General features: G+C 32.0%; 2 protein-coding genes across 3 annotated transcripts in view; one reads left to right on the top strand and one right to left on the bottom strand.

Annotated features, from left to right (window-relative positions):
* Positions 1 to 19,946, bottom strand: part of LOC140434779 (cyclic GMP-AMP synthase-like receptor) — a 168,029-nt gene that overhangs the window by 61,577 nt on the left and 86,506 nt on the right. The window lies entirely within an intron of this gene.
* LOC140434777 (uncharacterized) overlaps positions 1 to 19,946 on the top strand; it is a 104,564-nt gene that overhangs the window by 8,346 nt on the left and 76,272 nt on the right. For both annotated transcript variants that reach the window (XM_072523280.1, XM_072523281.1), the window contains exon 2: positions 1,124 to 2,365. In XM_072523280.1, coding sequence (XP_072379381.1) covers positions 1,165 to 2,365 — 1,201 coding nt within the window. In that variant the 5' untranslated portion in view covers positions 1,124 to 1,164. The remainder of the gene's footprint in view (positions 1 to 1,123; positions 2,366 to 19,946) is intronic.

Genomic DNA, 19,946 nt, shown 5'->3' with positions numbered 1-19,946 from the left:
AACGTCCATGTCATATTCCCATGCTTTGGCTAGTATTTGTTTAACTGTAAATAGTTGGTCAATGGTAGATCTATTTTGCCTAAACCCTGCTTGATATTCCCCGATGATTTTTTCCGTGAGAGGTTGTAGTCTTCGATTAATGATGTTTGTGAGTATTTTGTATCCCGAACAAAGTAAAGAGATGCCTCTATAATTCTGACACAACAGTTTGTCTCCTTTTTTATGAATAGGGCAGATTATACTTTTCTTCCATTGTTGGGGAATTTCTTCTTCTATCCATATCTCTCGTATTAGCTGGTACATCTGTTGTGTCAAATTCCTTCCTCCTTGCTTGAGTAGTTCTGCCGGTATTTTATCTATTCCCGGTGCTTTATGGCTTTTTTGTATGTGGATTGCCGTTTGGACCTCCTCTAGCGTTGGGGGTCTAGTTAATTCATTTTCTTCTCCATCTTTCCCCAGTTCTTGTTGTTGTACCTCCTGTCGTGCCTGCTGCTGCCACTGTTGTTGTAATGGTAGTTGTGTCCCTTTGTTTAGTAATTCCTTAAAATATGTCATCCAGGTTCTCTTAATTTCGTCCATATCGCTAAAGATTTCACCTTTCTTATTTTTGCAGAGGCTAGTCCTCGGTTTGTATCCTTGTCTTAGATGTTTGATAATGTTAGTGTTAGTGAAGAATGTTAGTGTTGAGTAATATACGACATTTTCACGGATTTTTCTACAACTATGCTTATTATGATGTCGATTCCATTCAAGTGATGTTTTTGTGATATATCACTTTTTCGTCAATTTTAGTTGCACCGGAATTAGGCCATCTCATCTCACTTATCTCCAGAATATTAATAGTAAGTCTATTCATTTATTGGATCTTGTTGCACATTTTCCCAGCATTGAATATGCTATTGGCATTCCAGGTTCCTATTTATATCATGGAAATGTTTTTAATTTGTTCTACTTTCGAGTGGATCCGCTTTCACATTGTGAGAATTCTGAGGTTCTCTGGACTTAACAGGTCTGCTAAGAACTTCGGTATAAATCTTTTTAGCTATCAACTTATTGCGGCATACTGACAATAATTTTAAAATGATTTAAAAGCTAAAATTTTATATTCGCTTCACACTTACAGCAAGCCTCGGAACTCTACTATATGTATCTCCTACATATAAAATGACAAGTATAAAAAAACTTTCGGGATTCCGACAATTATCTTTAAATTGTGATAGTCCACCGAACCCACCAAGAAGACCTCCGCTAAAAAAACAGTTTTCTGAAGATATCAATGACTTCAAGGCGTGGTCAGAGCATGATATCGGCATTAAAATATCTTTAAACAATAGAAACCTTAGAAATCCTTTCATTAAAAACGCTTGGGTAGAAAGTACACCAGAAACGGTAAACGACGAACCAGTAATAATAAAGAAATGTAGCGAGAATAGAAGAGTACCACTAAATAGCTTAACTAGACAAATTTCTGTAGACAAGGAAGCTTTACTAAACTCAAGACAAGATTTAGCTGAAAGATTAAGAAAAACTGCCAAACCTCAAGAAGAAAAGCCGAACATTAAAATTTTCCTAGCACAAAATTCTAAAGAACAAAATGATGAATACGAGGTTACCGAAAGAGAAGATAAAATAAATGAACAGCCAAAATTTATTCAACCACTGATAACTATAAATAATGATAAACATTCGTTTAAGTTACGAAAAAATGCCAAACAAAGAACTATTTTATTTAATACATCAGACAGCTCATGGCCAGTGCCAAAAAACAAAAGTAATCAAAATAGTCCCGTTATTGTTGTGCCACCTACAGATAATGACCCATTACAGAAACCAGAAACCTTCCTTTCAACAAATATTCCAAATGACGTTAAAGCAATAGATTCTGTAATAATTCGGCCAGCCACAGCAGCATCGAAAAGAGAGATGTTCCAAAAACGCACAAATTCTGCCTTTAACTCAACTGTAGTAGCTGTTAAAGAAAGTCAAAAGCTCAGAAGGCCCTTAATCAGATCCTTGTCAGCTCCCTGCAAACCCGAGCATTTAAAGTCAAAATTAATTTTAACAAAACATTCTAAGCACAAACCTCTTAAAAAAGTTCAGATGAAACCTTCCGTCAAAAATGAGAAAATCGAAAAACTAAATGAAGAAAATCCGAAGAGCCAAAAGGAACTTAATAGAACTACATCGGTGCAAGGAAATGACGTGGTAACCATGATTTCCTTGATTAGTCCATCAGGAAGTGATGGAGAAGAGGAAGAAGTTGAGGAAAGCAAGGATAAAAATAAAACGCCAACTAATGATAAGAGTACCGTTGAACAAAAGCAGCCGCCCAAGATAATGTCATTACGAAAAGCAGCAAAAACAGGTAAGTAATGCAACATAATACCCTATATTAACTATCATTTTAAAATACTATCCTTTATTTGATATACATATATTCATCTGGGTAATGAAATAAATCCGAGCTAGGTATCAATAGCGACTTTTTAGCTTACCATTAAGAGTATCTAACAACTGCTTCGAAATCACAATTGCACTTTGATTTTGTTACAAAAACACTCGCATTTTATTTGTCAATTGGAAAGTTTTTACATGCCGCTACAAATTGGATGACGTTCGGTATGCATTTAGATCATCCACAGCCGTTAATTGGGGAATAATTATTACATAAGGAACAGTTTGAAAATAGACTCATAGCTCCACCAAAAATGTTTTTGATTGTCACGAATATCTTTCGTGACAAAGTTTTAAGTTTTGTACAGTCTCTGTAATGACTTCTTGTGGGTCAATGTACATTTATCCCAAAGCATTAATTGGAATATAATTCTGCCAACTATTTCGACAAATACTTTAGAGTTGAACTGTTCTTTTCTTTGTAACTGTTATTTTCTTTCACAAAAGAAATGAATAACATTTATTTATTGTCAAATATTAATGGTGTGTAATAAATTTTCTTTGAAAGATATCTTAAGCAATACAAAAAAAGTATTATTTGATAATAAACTAAAATACAAAAATAAAATAAAAGACAGACTAAATGACAGACCAAACAATTGAATTAGCATATTGCGGGTCTGTTAATATTAGTCAAATTTAAGATTTGATTTTAATATATTTTATTTAGTTTATCCTATTTTATTCCATTTAATCTATTTTATTCTATGTTATTCTATTTTATTTTACTCTATTTTATTTTATTGTATTTTAATTTATTTTATTTTAATTTAATTTAATTTTACTTTTTTTTTTATTATATTTTATTTTGTTTTGTCTTATTTTATTTTATTGTATTTTGTTTTATTTTACTGTATTTTATTTTATTCTACATATTTGATTCTATTTTATATTATTTTATTTTGTTTTATTTTATTTGACTTTATTTTCTTCCAATTTATTTTATTTTATTCTATTTGATTCTATTTTATATTATTTTAGTTTAATTCAATTTTGTTTTATTTTATTTTGCTCTATTTTACCGCCTCATTGAATATATCCTCCCATCTGATATGTTGAAACGTTATCGTTATTAATTTGGAGCTGCAATACCAAATACTTACAGCAATGTCGTTATGTCAATCTATCAATACTGACATTAGAGAGTTATTAAAACCGTAAGATGATAGCCACCTTTATTACAGGATCCTAAAAGAGTTATTGCTAACATGTTAAAAGAAAAAAAATCTTTTATTTATTATTTCAATGTGAAAGATGGGCAATAAATTATTTCCTAACGTTTTCGATGACTTCAGGTGTTATTTGTGCAATTTCCGTTCTGACGCGCTCCTTCCACACTTCTACATTATTCGGTCGATTTTGATACACTCTGCTCTTTAAATGTCGCCACCAAAAAAGTCTAACGGAGTCAAATCTGGAGACCTTGGTGGTTATTCGATGGGCCCCCTTCTACCTATCCACCTACCTGGGAAAATGTTATTAAGGTAATTTCATACCTCAACGCCGTATTGTGGGGGAGCCCCGTCATGTTGGTACCACAAATCATTTCTATTTGGAAATAGCTGATTCAGCTGTGGCAACAGATAACCTGAAGAAATTCTAGATAACTAGAAGCAGTTAAGTTTTCCTCAAAAAAATATGGCCTTACAATTTGATTGTTTATAATGCCAGTCCAAACATTCACCTTCTCGGGATATTATGTCCTATACTCTTCCAGCCAATGTGGATTTTAACTTGCCGAGTATCGATATGTCTGGCGATTTACGTGACCGTTCAGCATAAAAGACGCTTCATAAGAAAAAAGTACCTTTTGTATGAAACCCTGATCTATGTTACATTTTTCCATAACAGTCTCGCAGAATTCGATTCTTCTATCAAAGTCATCTTCTAATAGCTCCTAGGCCAGCTGTACTTTGTATGGATGCCACTTCTCCATTTTTAACACTCTTCCAACAGTTGATTGGTGGACATTATTATCTAGTGCGGCCTGCCTAGAACTGGCATGGGGATTTTCTTAAAACTCCAGTACCACGTCCAGTTTCTTGGCTTCGGATATTGATTTTCTACCACTTCTGGGAAGATATTTAACAGGGCCCGTTTCTCTAACTTTTTTTTTCAATTTTACTTACTGTTGATTGAGTAATTGGTTCGCGATTGGGGTATTTAGCATTAAATAAATTACAAACTTGTGCTTGAGTCCTCACTCTATCTCCATAACCAATCATGATTAAAATCTCGATTCGTTATGTTTCTGTTAGTTTCATTTCTGTAAATGCTGTTATTAATGTCGGCAAAAAACTAGAAGAGTAAAAATTTGACGTCTGATTATTTGACAGATTCACAGATCATTGATAAATAAAGACGAGTCAATGACAATATTGATTTAAATATAAACGTATTTTGTATTTTGAGAACGATTTCCGAAGTGGAAATTGAAACGTCAATAAACGTATTTTAACCTTTAATTGTAGCTTATTCCCATTTAAATAGTAATTAATTTAAAATGCCACAAGAAAATAGCTTCAGAACAATATTAAGAAACCGTTATGGGCCCAGCGTTATTCAAAATTTTCAGAGATTGGAAATTGATTTAAATATTTTTGAGAAAAAACTTACTACAATAATTAGCTTCAGATTATAATGTAGATACCATTGTTTGTTATCAATGTATTTTTTTCGGAACAAAAACAAAAACACTATTTTGTTTTATTCCCAGTGGCGTTCCTTAGTGTATTTTAGTTCAGTGAATGAATATTTATTGTAATTCCATGTTACTTAACAAAGTTTATAATTTTGGTAAACCCTGTAGAAATAAATATTCAAGTGATTACATCATTGCAAAGACGATAAGGAGACCTTTCAAATGAGCTGTCGCGTAACCTCGGTTTGTATTTAAAAAAAATCGTCATTACGCCGACACTGATGACGTAATGTCCAACACATATATATCAGTTGATGGTCATTCAAAAATTAAAATTGACGTGTTTTAAGATTTTTTTTTAAAGTCGTCTGTTTCTGAAATAATATTTATTAATATACATACACAATTCGACGATAAGCATGTGGCGCTGTTAAAAGTTAGCAAAAACTAGTGAAAAATATTTCAAAGCGGAATGCAACATTCAGGAGCGCTGTATGTTGTAGAATTAAATTTATAAAAAAAGAAAAAAAATTTGAAGACAAAACATTTACGAAAAAAAAAAAAGAGAACTACAAATTAAAAACAAGAAATTCTATTATCTGGACGAATCGTGGCTAAACAAAGAATATGCAGCTGAAAATATACGGTAGCAAAAAATGTAAGCTCTTCTTGCCAACCATTTTCAGATTTAGCATTTAGGAAAATAAAATTGCTCTCGGGTTAATAACCATATAGATAGTGCATATAAATTTTTGAATCCTGGTGTACTAATATTTCAGTCATTTCACACCAGTCAGTCCTACGAAGATTTAAATATTGATATTTTTTAGTAATACTTCTGAGTAAATCACACAGCAAACTCCAAAAGATATTGTAATTATTTTGGAAAATGCTGTAAAATTTAAAAGTACAAATAATTAAGTGACTTTCGGAGAAAGATATACTGTTTTGCAGACGATATGATGTTAAAGGGTTATTATTCGCAATTGCCAATGTACAGAAACATCGGTTTGTAAAATACGTTATTGAAGAAATAGTACTTCGACAAACAAAACACAAACGAAATATTCTAGTATTTCGACTTCATCTGGTCTCAAGGGAAAACAAAAATGGGAAAATTATATAGTTTTATAGAAAAACCTCCCAACCAGCTTATACTAAATTAGGGCTATCTTCCCCTAATTCATCAGATTTTTCTATTTCAGAAGAAAATAATTCTTAAAACTTATTTACATTAGTAGATATATCTAAATCTACCAAATATACATACTAAATATACAGGAAGGCAAATAAAGTAAATGTGGATCCAGCTCAAATGTGAATGTTTATAGAAACTTATTAAAATATTTTGTCCACTTTGCAAGCGTTTTTAATAGACAATTAGAATTTATAACTTTCTCTCTCTCTCTATCTCAATACCAGATAAAGTGTGGAGTTTCATTTCATTATTGCAAATGATAAACGCGTTCAAAATGTAGTATTGATTAAGTATAGTTCATTCATCACAACCTGCTAACATACTATTATCGACCGCACATTTTGTATCTTTTCAGACCTTTACAGACGATATATTAAAAAATTGTTTACAAAGGGCGTTACTAAACTACGGAAGGTAATTTACTCTTTTGAAGTTGAAGTCTACTTCTACAACCCTCGTTTGGCATAATCTTTATTTTTAAGGGTGTGTCCAAACAGCTTAAAAATGAACATTTATTCGTTTATTGTTTGATTGTTTAACAAAAGCAGAAGTGAAATACAAAAACTGAGCAGCTTCGCAGCTGCAACATATATTATTTTTTTGTAGTACTTTTGTTTTAACCGAAGTTTTCCAGAATATATAAAACAAAGCAGAATATCAGCAGTCGTTAAAATAGGTCTACTAACCAAGAAGGTGCAAACTTTTTAAAGAAAAAAGATATTGGCAAGACTAAAATGCAAAAAAAAATTTGGTAAAGATATATATATATATATATATATATATATATATATATATATATATATATATATATATATATATACAGTAAGGTCTCGTTTTATGCGGTGGATACGATCCAAAGAAAAGCGCACATAAAAAAGACATTACTTGCCTTGAAAAAGTAGGGATACGTCCCGTAGCTAAAATTACATAAAACCAAGACAAAAAAGTTTGCAGAAATTAAAAGAAATAGGCTGCATGATAAATTGCTTCGAATATTTGAAAGAAATTCATTCATACAAACAGCTTAAAAAAAACTTGTATTCAAAACTAAATTAATTTTATTTCATGGGAAAGTAATAAGTACATATATAGTTTTACATTTACATTTTTAATCATTATCGCTATCTGATAATGGTTTGCACCCTTTGCGAAGTGGCTCAAAATCATCTTCATCGTCAGAAGAAATTGTCTCTGCAATAGATTTTTGCGGTAAAGGCGATGGATTTTCACAAACTTCATTCTCGTTTTGTGTAGCTCTTCCTTTAGAAAATTTAATCAGTAAATAAACTGTGCGATGATGATGCTAGTAATTTTTATGTACAGCAAACGCCAGTTAACTTGGCGACGAAATACGCACAAAGTCACTGAGAAATAGATTATGTTTACGCCCCATGATTCTTTTATTGGTTTACTATTTCTGATAAGCAGTTTCAGTGGCGTAATGGTATAGTTCAAATAATTATTACACAATTAAAAAAGTAGTAATATTTTTTCGCAAGCTTTATTATATCATTAGAGAGATGAAATTATTATTTTTTTAGTCAATTTAAATAGAAAGCCACTGGTTTATAATATCTCTTTAATTTAACATACAAACACAATAATAATTATACCTGAATTTAATTAACAAATAAAACTACATTGATATTGTCTTTCATATTAAATGGAGGGTATTGTATAAATAAATGTAACACAGTAATTATTTAATTTTGATATTTTGGTTTTATTATAACACTAGAGTATTAAGTGTAGAAAAATAGTAACTAAAAATAATTTTCTAATGGTTAATTTTCTTCATCTTCATCATCAGGAGAAAACTCTGTACTGGAAGATGCGCTGTTAATATTTATAATAATAGGAGCTATTTTCATGGCGTTATCAACCACTATCTCGCTGTCCATGTATTCATCTTCCTTCTTAATGATATGGTCACATCGTTTTACCGATGTACCAAGTACAAAACTACTACCGAGTTAGCAGGTAAATTAGGTATTAAACGTTCTTGTAACCACTTTCCATAATTATGTGCATTTACTTCAGAGTGGAAATCCCCTGATTTTGTACCTGACTTGAAGATAGATTAATAATCCATTCTTAATGAATCCCATGTCTCCACCGGCATGCACTATTATTAGTCGTTAACCTTTGGAAATACTAGAAAATAATCCCTTTGTTGATTTGTCAGTACTGTTCTTCGAAGAAGTATGACCGCTGTATAAGTAAGTCTCGTCAACATGCACAATTGGCCTATTTTGAATACGAAAATGTTTGATTTGCCTGAGATATTTTATTCTTAAAGCTCGTATTTCACTTTTTTCTATAAACAATTTTCGGTTGTTTTCGGTTCTCCTCCAACGAAATTGCATTTTGCGTAGAAGTCGCCTTAGAGATGTCTGTGAAATTGTGATATCCAAATTTTTTTACTGTAACCCGACATTTGTCTGTTTTATAAAAATCGTAGATTATTCTGCGAATTTCTTTTGTTTGGTATTCCGGCAAATCTATGATTGATTTCCTTACTGTTTTTTTGCCTCGACTGGCAAACTGGTTTCTGTCGGTATTTTTCAAAGAACATTTTCTTGTTATCCTTTCGATTGTTCTGATGGAAATTCCTGTAAAAGTAACTATAGTGATTCATTTTATCTAGTATGTAAGTATAAAAACGTTTATATTTACTGCCATACCGAAAGACAGTACACAATATATTCATGTGCTAATAGGTGTAATAATTTAAGTATGTTAAAAAAGTCTTTCAATTATCGAGAGTAAGACCGATGTACATACAATAATTATAATTTCACAAATTTTTGCAAATATGTTTAATTAAAAAGCTATGCCGTTGCAAACTTGAATATTTTGGCCATGTTATGTGACACGAAGAGAGATATAATATACTCCACTTAATAATACAAGACAAGGTAGACGGAAGAAGAGTGGACAGGTCGAAGAAGAACGTCATGGCTTAGAAACCTGAGAGAATGGTTTAACAGATATTCTGCATCCCTTTTCCGAGCTGCCGTCAACAAAATTACTATAGCCAACGCTCGATAATCGAGCACGACACATAAAAAAGAAGAATACCATATGATACAACCACGAAAGTACGTTATACAACTAAAAGTGAGTGAATTAAGCAGATATGACTAATAAAATATAAAGGCAAAGTTAAAAACTCTCGATTATTTTCAGTTCATTTGATAGCGAATTAAAATTAATTTATTGTACAAATTTACCTGTTGCTTTAGCTGTTGTTTCTGTCATAGTTTTCAAGGTATCTGCTTCGAGCTTAAAATTTTTGAAATAATTAAACACATTATATATGATCCCACGAGATTGTCCATTAATAACAGAATTAGTCTTTCTATTACTTTCTAACGCCATCATTTAAAGAAACTGCCACAAACACACTTAACTATCCAAAATAATAAGAAGTCTGAAAAATAACAGCCGCACTTCACTTTTGTGTTACGCACCTGACTACTGGGAGGAGACTGATGACAACCACCTAATCCACCCTAAGCGGACTTCAATTTTGGGTTTGTGCGCCTCGCCAACTTAAGTGGCGTTGACAGTAGCTCGCTATATCCTGACATGCAGTTCTGCAGCTCACGTTGTAATTTAAAGGCTCGTTTAGAATTGGGGTCATTAATAAAAAATGATTTTCTAATTAACTGCAAAGTTGAAGATCTCGAATTAATTTGGCAGTGAGGGAGGGGGTTGTTTTTTCTTCCTCATCATTACCATCTTCGAGACTCACGAAGCCATCTAAATTTAGATCTAAAGTTTGATCAATTATATTATGATCACTTAATGCATCATCCACAAGCAATTCATCTAAATCATCGTGGCTAAAGGTATTCAAACCATTTCCGAAAATTTCATGCGTCAAATTAATTATGTCATCTGGTAGTGTCGATGTTTGAATGGTTGCACTGCTTGTTACACATGCTGGCCAAACCTTTTTCCAATAGGCATTTTAATTTCTTGGTCTTATTTGAGCGGAAGCTGATGCAACATGAATTAAACAATCAAAAATAGAAAATTGCCTCCACACGTCTTTTACTGTTAAGTACTCATTTTATAGTTTACTCACGATGGATTTGTAGGTTGCCTTTATGTAATATTTTTTAAACGTTGCAATTATGCCTTGATCTAATGGCTGAATAAGCCTTGTTGTATTAGTCGGAAAAAATTATATTTGAACGTTTGGATGTTCTAAGTGTGGATAACCTGCTGCATTGTCAATAATTAAATAAAACTTTAAAATCGAGAGATTTTTCCTTCATATAGGCTTCTACTTCTGGTACGAAGCAATTATTAAACCATTCTGTAAAAATAGCTGTCACTCAGGCTTTTTTGTTAGCCATCCAATACACTGGCAGTTGTTTTAAATCTTTAACTTTTAAAGGACGTGGTCTAAGAGATTTATTTATTAAGAACGGTTTCAACATCCGCTCTCTTGATGCATTGCTACAAAGTAATAATTTTACTCGATCTTTACTTGCTTTATGTCCGATGAAAGTACGGTTAGGCATTTTTTCCAATACAGTCCCGTTTCATCAGCGTTAAATACTTGATCTGCACAATAGTCCCCATCTTCAATAATTTTCGCTAGCTCCTGTGGAATTATTTTTGCTGCTGCTTCATGTGCATTTCTTTTTACAAACCCGGTTAGCCATCCTTTGATAGCTGAAAATTCTTTACCAGCTTGGGAAGTGAAGTTGAAAGGTGGCTCTGGCTGTTTCATTAACTCATAAAACTGAAGAGCTTTTTCCTTTATGTTCTTTCTAATAATACATCACTTGAGTAAGATGAAAACTTGGCGCTTAATATTGTGCCAGAAATTATAGATTTTCTTATAGCAACTTCATTAATCTTCAAGCGATCTTAAATTGCAACTTTCGTTTCTAACGAAATTTATTGTCTTTGAGGTGTTTTTTCTCCATTGGGCCAAATAAAATATTGAAAAAAAGAAATAAAAAAAATTTGACTTACGATATTGAGATGGCAAAAACCCCTTCTAATGAAAAATAAAACTTTACGACACTCACTTGAAACGTTTCATTCCGAAAACCGGCATGCTTATTATATTGCAACTTGGGATCAGCAAAATTTTAAACAACTTATTGTAAATCGAAGCACCGCTAAGAAAAAAATTATTTTAAAACAATAACAGGTTATACCTTTCAATACGAAACTCGCAATGATGTAATAGGGACATCATATAACGAAATCTTGAGTGTTACTACTGTTTGCCATGAGTGCCGAGCACGATGCCTCTGAATGCCGCTTTGATTTAACCTTTTATAGGGAAAAACAAACGCAATCTTTCAACGGTTATAACGAATTTAACGAACTTTCCATGTCCCAAACAGTGGGTTCTAAAAATCCACTTTTTATACATTACGAAGAAACTGCATAAAAACAATAAAACTAAAGGTTTATGACCCCTTTACGAGTTCTGAAATTGTTGACCCAGTTCTAGGTAGATAAAGAACTTGTTTTTTGTAACGAATTAGCGAGGCGGTTGATAGATGTGGTCGTAAAAATGATAGTTTTTTATATTGAAAGGGAGAGGTGGTAAAATATAATATCCAAGTGTGTTGAATATTAAAATAAGCAACCTGTTTTAGCGGGAGTCGGACGAGACAAAAACTCGTTTGATTTAGGATGAGATACATCGAATATAATAGAATACATTTACGTGTCTTATTAATAATTGTAACAGAATAATGAGGGATTATTGGGAATATGTTAAAACTTTAACAGCTTGCGAACGGGTTTATTCTTTGCAACATCTCACGGAATACAATCAAAACGGTAATGAATTTGTTCTTATTGCTGGCGACTAATTTTAGTGTCAATATTTGAACCATCTAGTAAGCTGTCATTGACGTAATAGAAACATGTAAATTCTCTTCCACCAAAAAATTTAAATTTAAACCTTCTGCAGGCAAGGTTATGCTAACATTTTTTTCGACTATGAAGGACCCTTTGCTCATAGAGTTTACAGGACCTATAGTGCTTATCAACGCAAATCTGTATAATGAAACTTTGAACAAGCTCCATTTTGTAATTAAGATGAAAACGTTCAGTTAGGTTCGTTGTGTGATTCTTCTGCATAATGCTTGGCCTCATGTTGCGAAATAAGTGAAAGAAAATCTACAACGAAAGAAATGGAAGATATTAGAGCATCCACCTTATAGTCCCGATTTATCACACATTTGGGCGACTGAAAAAGGCGTTAAAAGGTAATCGTTTTCAGTCGGACGAAGAAATACAACATGCAGTAAACAATTCTTCAGCTTGAGTTTTTCAGAGTTTTTTATACATCAGTTCGTGAAGCAATAGGATATGTGCCTTAATTGTAGTAGTAAGATAATATTGTTGATATATTTTTCAAGACATTTTTTCTAGACCAAAGATGAGTTTAAACTGAACACACCTCATACTACAAGACTAAGTTCAAGCCAAAAGTAAATATATACCAAATAAATTTAAAAAAAAATGGATACCTGATCATAGAATTAGTGTTTTCAGTGAAAAAGTCAACTGCACATATTCTAAACACTTTTTTCCCGAAATTTATGAATGTAATCATAATTTTGAAATTTTAGATAAACTACAAAAAACTGAAGACATTATACTGGCTCGAAATTTTGGAAATTAACGGCTGCAATATATAAAACGACATATTCCAAAGATATTGAGGTTTATAAAAAACCCGAAAAAATACTTTACCGTATAAATAACACTCATTATAAATTACATAAATTGTTTTCAATCAGAAATCTAGGGCACACATAATGTTAACATGCGTCTCAAGTTTCAAAATACTTTTGTTACACTTTAAGCTCAACCTTGAAGATTCAGCATTTTTATACAAATATTATGTGGCCTAGTAAACGGGTAGATTTGTCATAGGCCGATATGTTATAAAATGGTAAACAGATGAGCAATGGAGGTCAATTGTTAATCAATAATTTAGTTGTCGGTATTTCGGTATCAAGTCGGTAATTGTATTTAAGATGTAAGCATACGTAATTAATACATCGTTAAATAAGTAATGGCATCTAGAAGTTATGCTGGTGTAAATAGTAGCTTATAAAAACGTAGCATCACAATTTATTATATTTACCAATCCTCTTTCGAGAGTTTAAGATGTAGTTGCATAGAGAAGTATCGCCAATTGATTTATACATTGGTATATTGGCGATACGATAAGGTGAATCCAGAAATTTTTTTGTTATTATATTAAATGTCCTGTTTATACCATCCTGCGTCTTCCGTTTCCCAGTCTTCATTCACGTCTATCGACCCAGTCTCCTGGTCGTAGATCTCTCTCTCTGACATTGCCTTTTGGACTCCGTTAAGCCATGTTGTTTTCAGCCTTCCTCGCTTTTTCGCTCAGTTGGCTGAAAATCTAATATAAAAAAATTCCTTTATAAAAAGGTATATAAAAAACCCATTTGGGCTATGTTAAATTGACAAAACGTTTTCGGAATAAGTATTCCATCATCAGTGTCAGGTTATTGACACTGATGACACTAACCTGACACTGATGATGGAATACTTATTCCGAAAACGTTTTGTCAATTTAACATAGCCCAAATGGGTTTTTATATACCTTTTTATAAAAGATTTTATTGGGATTTTTTTTTTAATATATGGTATACAGCCAAATACAGGAACTTAGTTTCCTTGTGGAAAATCTAATACTACCGTCGGTGATGGTTGTCATTCTCTGTACATGTCCGTACCAAATACGCAGTTTTTGCTGTATTTCTTCTCTTGGTGGTATCATTGTGATTGTTCTCTCCATGATTTGTCTTATTCTTTATTTGTTACATGTATCATTCACGATATACTTGCTGATCTACACGAAAAATCAATTTCCAGAATAAGGAGTTTCTGTTCCGTTCTCTTAATAAGTTGCAGATCTTCCTGCTCCTGTGCGATGACTACTTGATCGTCCGCGAAATGTAGCGTATATAGGGTTGTTTCGTCGTTTAATTGTATACCTATTCCAAAACAAGATCTGCTCCATTTCTTCAGTTCTTCACTCAGGTAGACTTTAAAGAGTGTTGGAGGTAGACTGCAGCCTTGTCTTAGTCTCTTGTTTACCCTAAAATTCTCGAAGAACTGGTTGTTAATCTTTATTTTTGATTGAAGATCATTTTAGAATATTTGTATTGCTTCCACAAGTGTACTATTAAGAGATGAGCTTTCCAGTACTTGCCATAGTCTACATATTGGTATTGTATCATAAGCATTAGTTAAGTAAACAAATAATAGATAAGTTGGTCTATCCCTAGCCATTATTTTTTCATTTAGTTGGGTTAAAATGTAGATGTGGTCGATGCAAGATCGTCCAGCTCAAAATCCTGCTTGCTGTTTTAGCTCAAGTAGTTCGTACTCGATTTCGACTATCGTTTTCATAACTTTTCCGTACAATCTACTGAGAGTGTTGGTAACTGAGATGCAGTGGTAGTTTTTGCAGTCTGTCTTATCCCCTTTTTTAAGGATCGGTGTAATCCATCCTTCTTTCCAGTTTTTAGGTGTATTATCTCCGTTTAGGCATCTATTTAGGCAACAACCGATAAAAACTTATGATAGATTACGCTGTAACAAATAACAGGATATACTTATCAAATTAATTGTTGAAAAAAGCTGGAGCAAGCTCAGGAATATAGAAGCAGTCGAGGAAAGAATGGTAATGAACAGGAATGTAAAGGGGTGTAATGGGCAATTTTCCCTATTTATGGAACATAGCTTCTAAGGAATTCAGAAAGAAATTTTTGAAATGAAATGAATAAACAAATAAAAATAAAACGCATTCAGAATGAAACATGGAGGAACTACTTACAATCGATATTTTTTTAAAGGCGAATAATAAAACGAACTATCCACAACGTCAATAATAACGGAGAAAAAACTGCATAACGAAAAAAAAAAATAGCGGAATTACTAAAAAAATGAAATAATAGAAAAGCACGTGGAGAGGACGGAATGCCAAATAAGCTCCAAATAAGGATAAAAATAAAGTATTTTACTACCCGTTTAAAAAATGATAAACAGGAAGACTCAAGAAATTATAGTGGCCTAAACAAACTACCAGTTCTAAAATAATTTTCAAAGTGGAAATCGAAACGTCAAAATAAACGTATTTTCAAATAAAATTGTGGTTAATTCCCATTAAACATAGTACATAATATAAAAATGCCACAAGAAAATAACTTCACAACCATATGGTAATAAGCAATTAATAACTATACTGTATTCTGTACAATTACATTAAAAAAATTGTTTACAGTATAAATAGAAATTTCTTTCTAAAAAAAAAATGATGCACAAAAGGTAAACTCTGGAAAAGACAATAGCCCACCTTCAGATAATCTATCTGTCTTTGACTGAGCTGAGCTGCTACTGAGTTGCTATCAACAAGTCCTCGTATACTCTAATTTCACTATTTGGGAGAGTGAGTCATCGTTTGAAGGCGTAGAAGTGGGGAAAGACGTATGAAAATCCAGTGGCGTACACTCACTTTTATTTCAACGTTAATTATATTATATTGTTTAAATATTATTGTTCAAAATAGGCCACAATATATTTATCTGCAGGTTTTTACTGAAGTTTCCATCTCTATATCCAAAGACCGTTTTCAAAGATATAAATTATAGTTATATTTATTTTATTTGTTTATTATTATATATTTATATATTCTTATATTATTTTCTTTTTTTTTCTTAACTTTAAAAACGGTCTCTGTACTAGAGATCGAAACGTCAGTAAAATAAACATGTAAATTCGGATCTTCGGAATGTAAATCCAACATTCTCCCTAAAAATACGGAATGCCACAAGCAAAAAGCCACAGAAAAATAAATATTGCTATCATTTGTATATTTGAAAACGATCTCTTTATATAGACATCGAAACGTCAGTAAATTAAACATTTGAATTAAATATATTGTTACTTATTCCCACCATTATTTCTAAATATACAGAACGGCAAGCAAAAAGCCATAGAAAAATAAATATTACTATCACTTGTATATTTGAAAACGATCTCTTTATATAGTGATCGAAAAATCAGTAAATTAAACCTATAAATAAATATTATGTGGCTTATTCCATACAGTCTCCTAAAAATACAGAATGACACAAACAAAAAGCTATAAAAAACAAGTAATTTTGCAGAAAGCTTACTGATGCCACCAGGCTGTCGCGGAAGTTACGCTAAAACGTCTTTTGACGTGACCCGTCCTTAAAGAGTTACACAATGAATTTTTTTTAAAACAAATTTTAAGACAGTTTCCCCACCACCCGAGAGGTATGTCTTGTGGCGCGTCACTTTTTAAATGGGTGTTCGCCAAGAGCCATACTGTCCCATTAAATAAAATAAACAAAACACTTAAACAATATAAAACAAAACAAAATAAAATCCTATAAAATAAAATAAAATTCTATAAAAACAAAATAAAAATAATTTTGGATGTAACAAAACATTGTACTATTCTATTTAAACACAAACACTATACACACTTACTATGTTCTTCTCGTTTTTTTTTTGTTTTTGGTTTTTTTATGCTGATGCTTACTAAACTATTATAGATAAAGTCACGTTGAGATGGCAGTGTACGGATATAGGATAACAGCGTTGCCAATTCTACTGCCATTGTAAGTTTTGCTACTTTTGTAAAATAAGCAGGGCCAAACTCACGGTAAACTAAGATATGTTTAGGTAAGCTAAAGTTGTTAATAGAAAATTCGTGAATGAAATAAATGGTAATAATTCCTAAAATGCTTTTATACATAATACCGCAGTTAATAGGGAAAAAAATATGAAAAATATTCTACAGGTTTTTTAATGTTCTAAACGGTAGATAAGGGATAACTGATGATAATTCCTTGAAGAATTACAGCCAATTTTGCTTTGTTTATTTTTTAAAGAAAGATGAAGTTTGGAAAAAATCATTTTTTTGCCTATTTTGTTCCTCGTGCATTTTAGGGAAAAATGTTTCAAATAAATGTTGCAGATCTTAAACAGTTTTTTAATTTTTTAGTTTGTAAATTAAAATACATAAACAAATGACTGAGATAATTGCAAAAAAACCCTAATTGAGGCCCCTAGAACACAAGGGTGTAAGTGCAGTTGCTTATCACTTAGCAACTGATATCTAACAACAGGCACGTACTTTTGGCTTCAAACTTTCTACATTAACAACAATAACACCATCAAAAATTACGTCATTGAAAACATGCCAAAAACTGAAAAAGTGCTACCTATGTTTTTAAATTTATATCGAACTTTGAACAAAGATTTTTCAAAACTTTGTTTTTGGCACTTACACCCCTTGTGTTCTAGGGGCCTCAATTGTGCACTAATTTATTAAATGTTCATAACTTTATTTTTTGCATAATGACGTCTAATATAACTACTTGAAATTATGTCGATTAATGAGTTATTTAAGTGTGCTACATTTCAACCAGATCAACTAAATATTTTATTACCTTTACTGAGAAAAGAATACCCCCGAAAAACAATTTTCAATCATCTTCATTTTCATAATCTAGTTCATCTTCAGAGTCATCGTTTAATGAAATTCTAATAGGTTCAATGTCATCTTGAATGTTGTCTACTGTCCAAAAATTATTCTCCAATTTTATAACATGGTTGACGTAATTTTTCCAATGTCCATTGTTCTGTACTTTATCATAACCTTCATAAATCAATGTTTTAACGTCGTTTTGTTTGAAACTTGAATTCTTAGAGGACACGTACCGTTTCACTTCACTCCACACCATTTCTATTGGGTTCAGTTTACAGTGATAAGGCGGAAGTCTTAAGATATGTACATCTACGCGGCATTGTTCGTCACTGTGATTCCTGTATTTTTCACCAATACAATCAATTTTGTATTTGTCATAAATATTTTTAAATACATTAGCAGTTTCCAGAAGTTCATTTTTTAAGTAATCTTCTTCAAAATAAATGTCCTTTTCATAGAGCCACTCCTTAATTTGACGTTTCACCCAATATTGTTTTGGAAAATTTAATTTCCTAGAGTGATAAGATGCATTGTCCAAGATAATGACATTCTTTTTATTTTTTGGGAGATTCGGTATTAACATTTCTTCAAACCATTTTTCAAATAGATCTCCGTCCATCTCTTCATGGTAATCTTCAGCACCTTTTTTGGCAAGAAAAGTGATGTCAGCACCTTCAACAAATCCGTCTTTGTTTCCTGCATGGACTAAAACAAATCTTGGTCCTTTTCCGGTCGGAGTTTTTAAACCTGTGGTAAGTCCATTTACGAAAGCCTGTCGGCTATTTTTTATTGTTGTATCTTGCCATACTTGCCCATTGGTTATTCCAGTATTAATCCATGATTCGTCCATATAAATGATATTGGCTCCTTCGTTCCTCAGTTTCTTTATTTCCCGGAGATAGTGACGCCTCCAAGCGACTATTTCTTGTTTTTCTATTAATATTGAATTTCTACCTTGTTTGCCATATATAAAACCCATGTCGTGCAATAGTCTTCTCAACGTACTCTTGGAAAAATTCGGAAGATGCTCCATTTGCTTAATTTTTTCTAGTACTACGTCAAGGGTTGGAGGAATATTGTCCATAAAAAAACCGTGCACTACTTGTCTTATTCTAGACCGAGTTGCTTCATCATATCTATTCTCACGACTATTCAAATAACCGGTTCTTTTTTTTCTTATAGGAGTTACGAGTGGACCATTTTTACTTTCACTTCTATATCGGAATATCGTTCGCTCAGAGACTCCAGTCATAGCAGAAACTTCCCGCACTATTGTTGATACACTTTTATCATTATTACTGTTTGATAAATAGTTAAAAACATTTAACACTATTTTTTTGCATTCACTATTTAACAAATTACCGTTTTTGAATTTTATTACACTCGCGGCCATTTTGACACTGACACGACACAAACGTCTGATATCAACTGAAAATTCTTTTAATGACTCTCAAGTATTTACCTGAATTTATAATTGCTGGCATTAGACAATAATTTTGAATTTATAAATAGGTATATTTTTTTAATTCTAAATTATTTTTTAATGTCTGTAACTGTAAATGCAGGTAGAGAAAGTGTGTCATTAAAAGGACATTAAGATCAAAAACGGATTATACAAATAATTATTTCATTTCCACGAATTGTAAACAATTTTGAACAGAAGATATAATTCCGAAAAGACCAGATTTCCGAAATATAACTTTCTATTTTTAAAATACCAACAGAAAAATTATATAATTAAAAAAATGTAGTATTTTTCCGTTTCACATTCATAAATATTTCCGAAATTATAATTCTTTTATAGGAGCCGGCCCATAACGTACGATTGTAGGTACGATTAAAAACTGACAACAATGTAGTTATTTCTGGCATATAGAAAGTACAGGCCTATCTCTGGAACGCTGCCATCTGAATGTGAATTATAGTATAGAAAATATTATTCGCTGTCTAAATCTGAAGATGCAGTGCTGCTATCGCTGTCATTATCTTCACCTGGTGTAATTATAATTGGCTCTAGTAAAACTTTGACATGAGTGTCAAGTTCCCACATACGATATTCTTCTTTAATTATGTGGCCTATACATTTAGCCCATTTCTCTGGA

Source organism: Diabrotica undecimpunctata, chromosome 2 (genome assembly GCF_040954645.1).
Source record: "Diabrotica undecimpunctata isolate CICGRU chromosome 2, icDiaUnde3, whole genome shotgun sequence".
Lineage (NCBI taxonomy): Eukaryota > Metazoa > Arthropoda > Insecta > Coleoptera > Chrysomelidae > Diabrotica > Diabrotica undecimpunctata.
The sequence above is the reverse complement of the archived record's forward strand: the minus strand, read 5'-3'. Positions and strand labels throughout refer to the sequence as shown.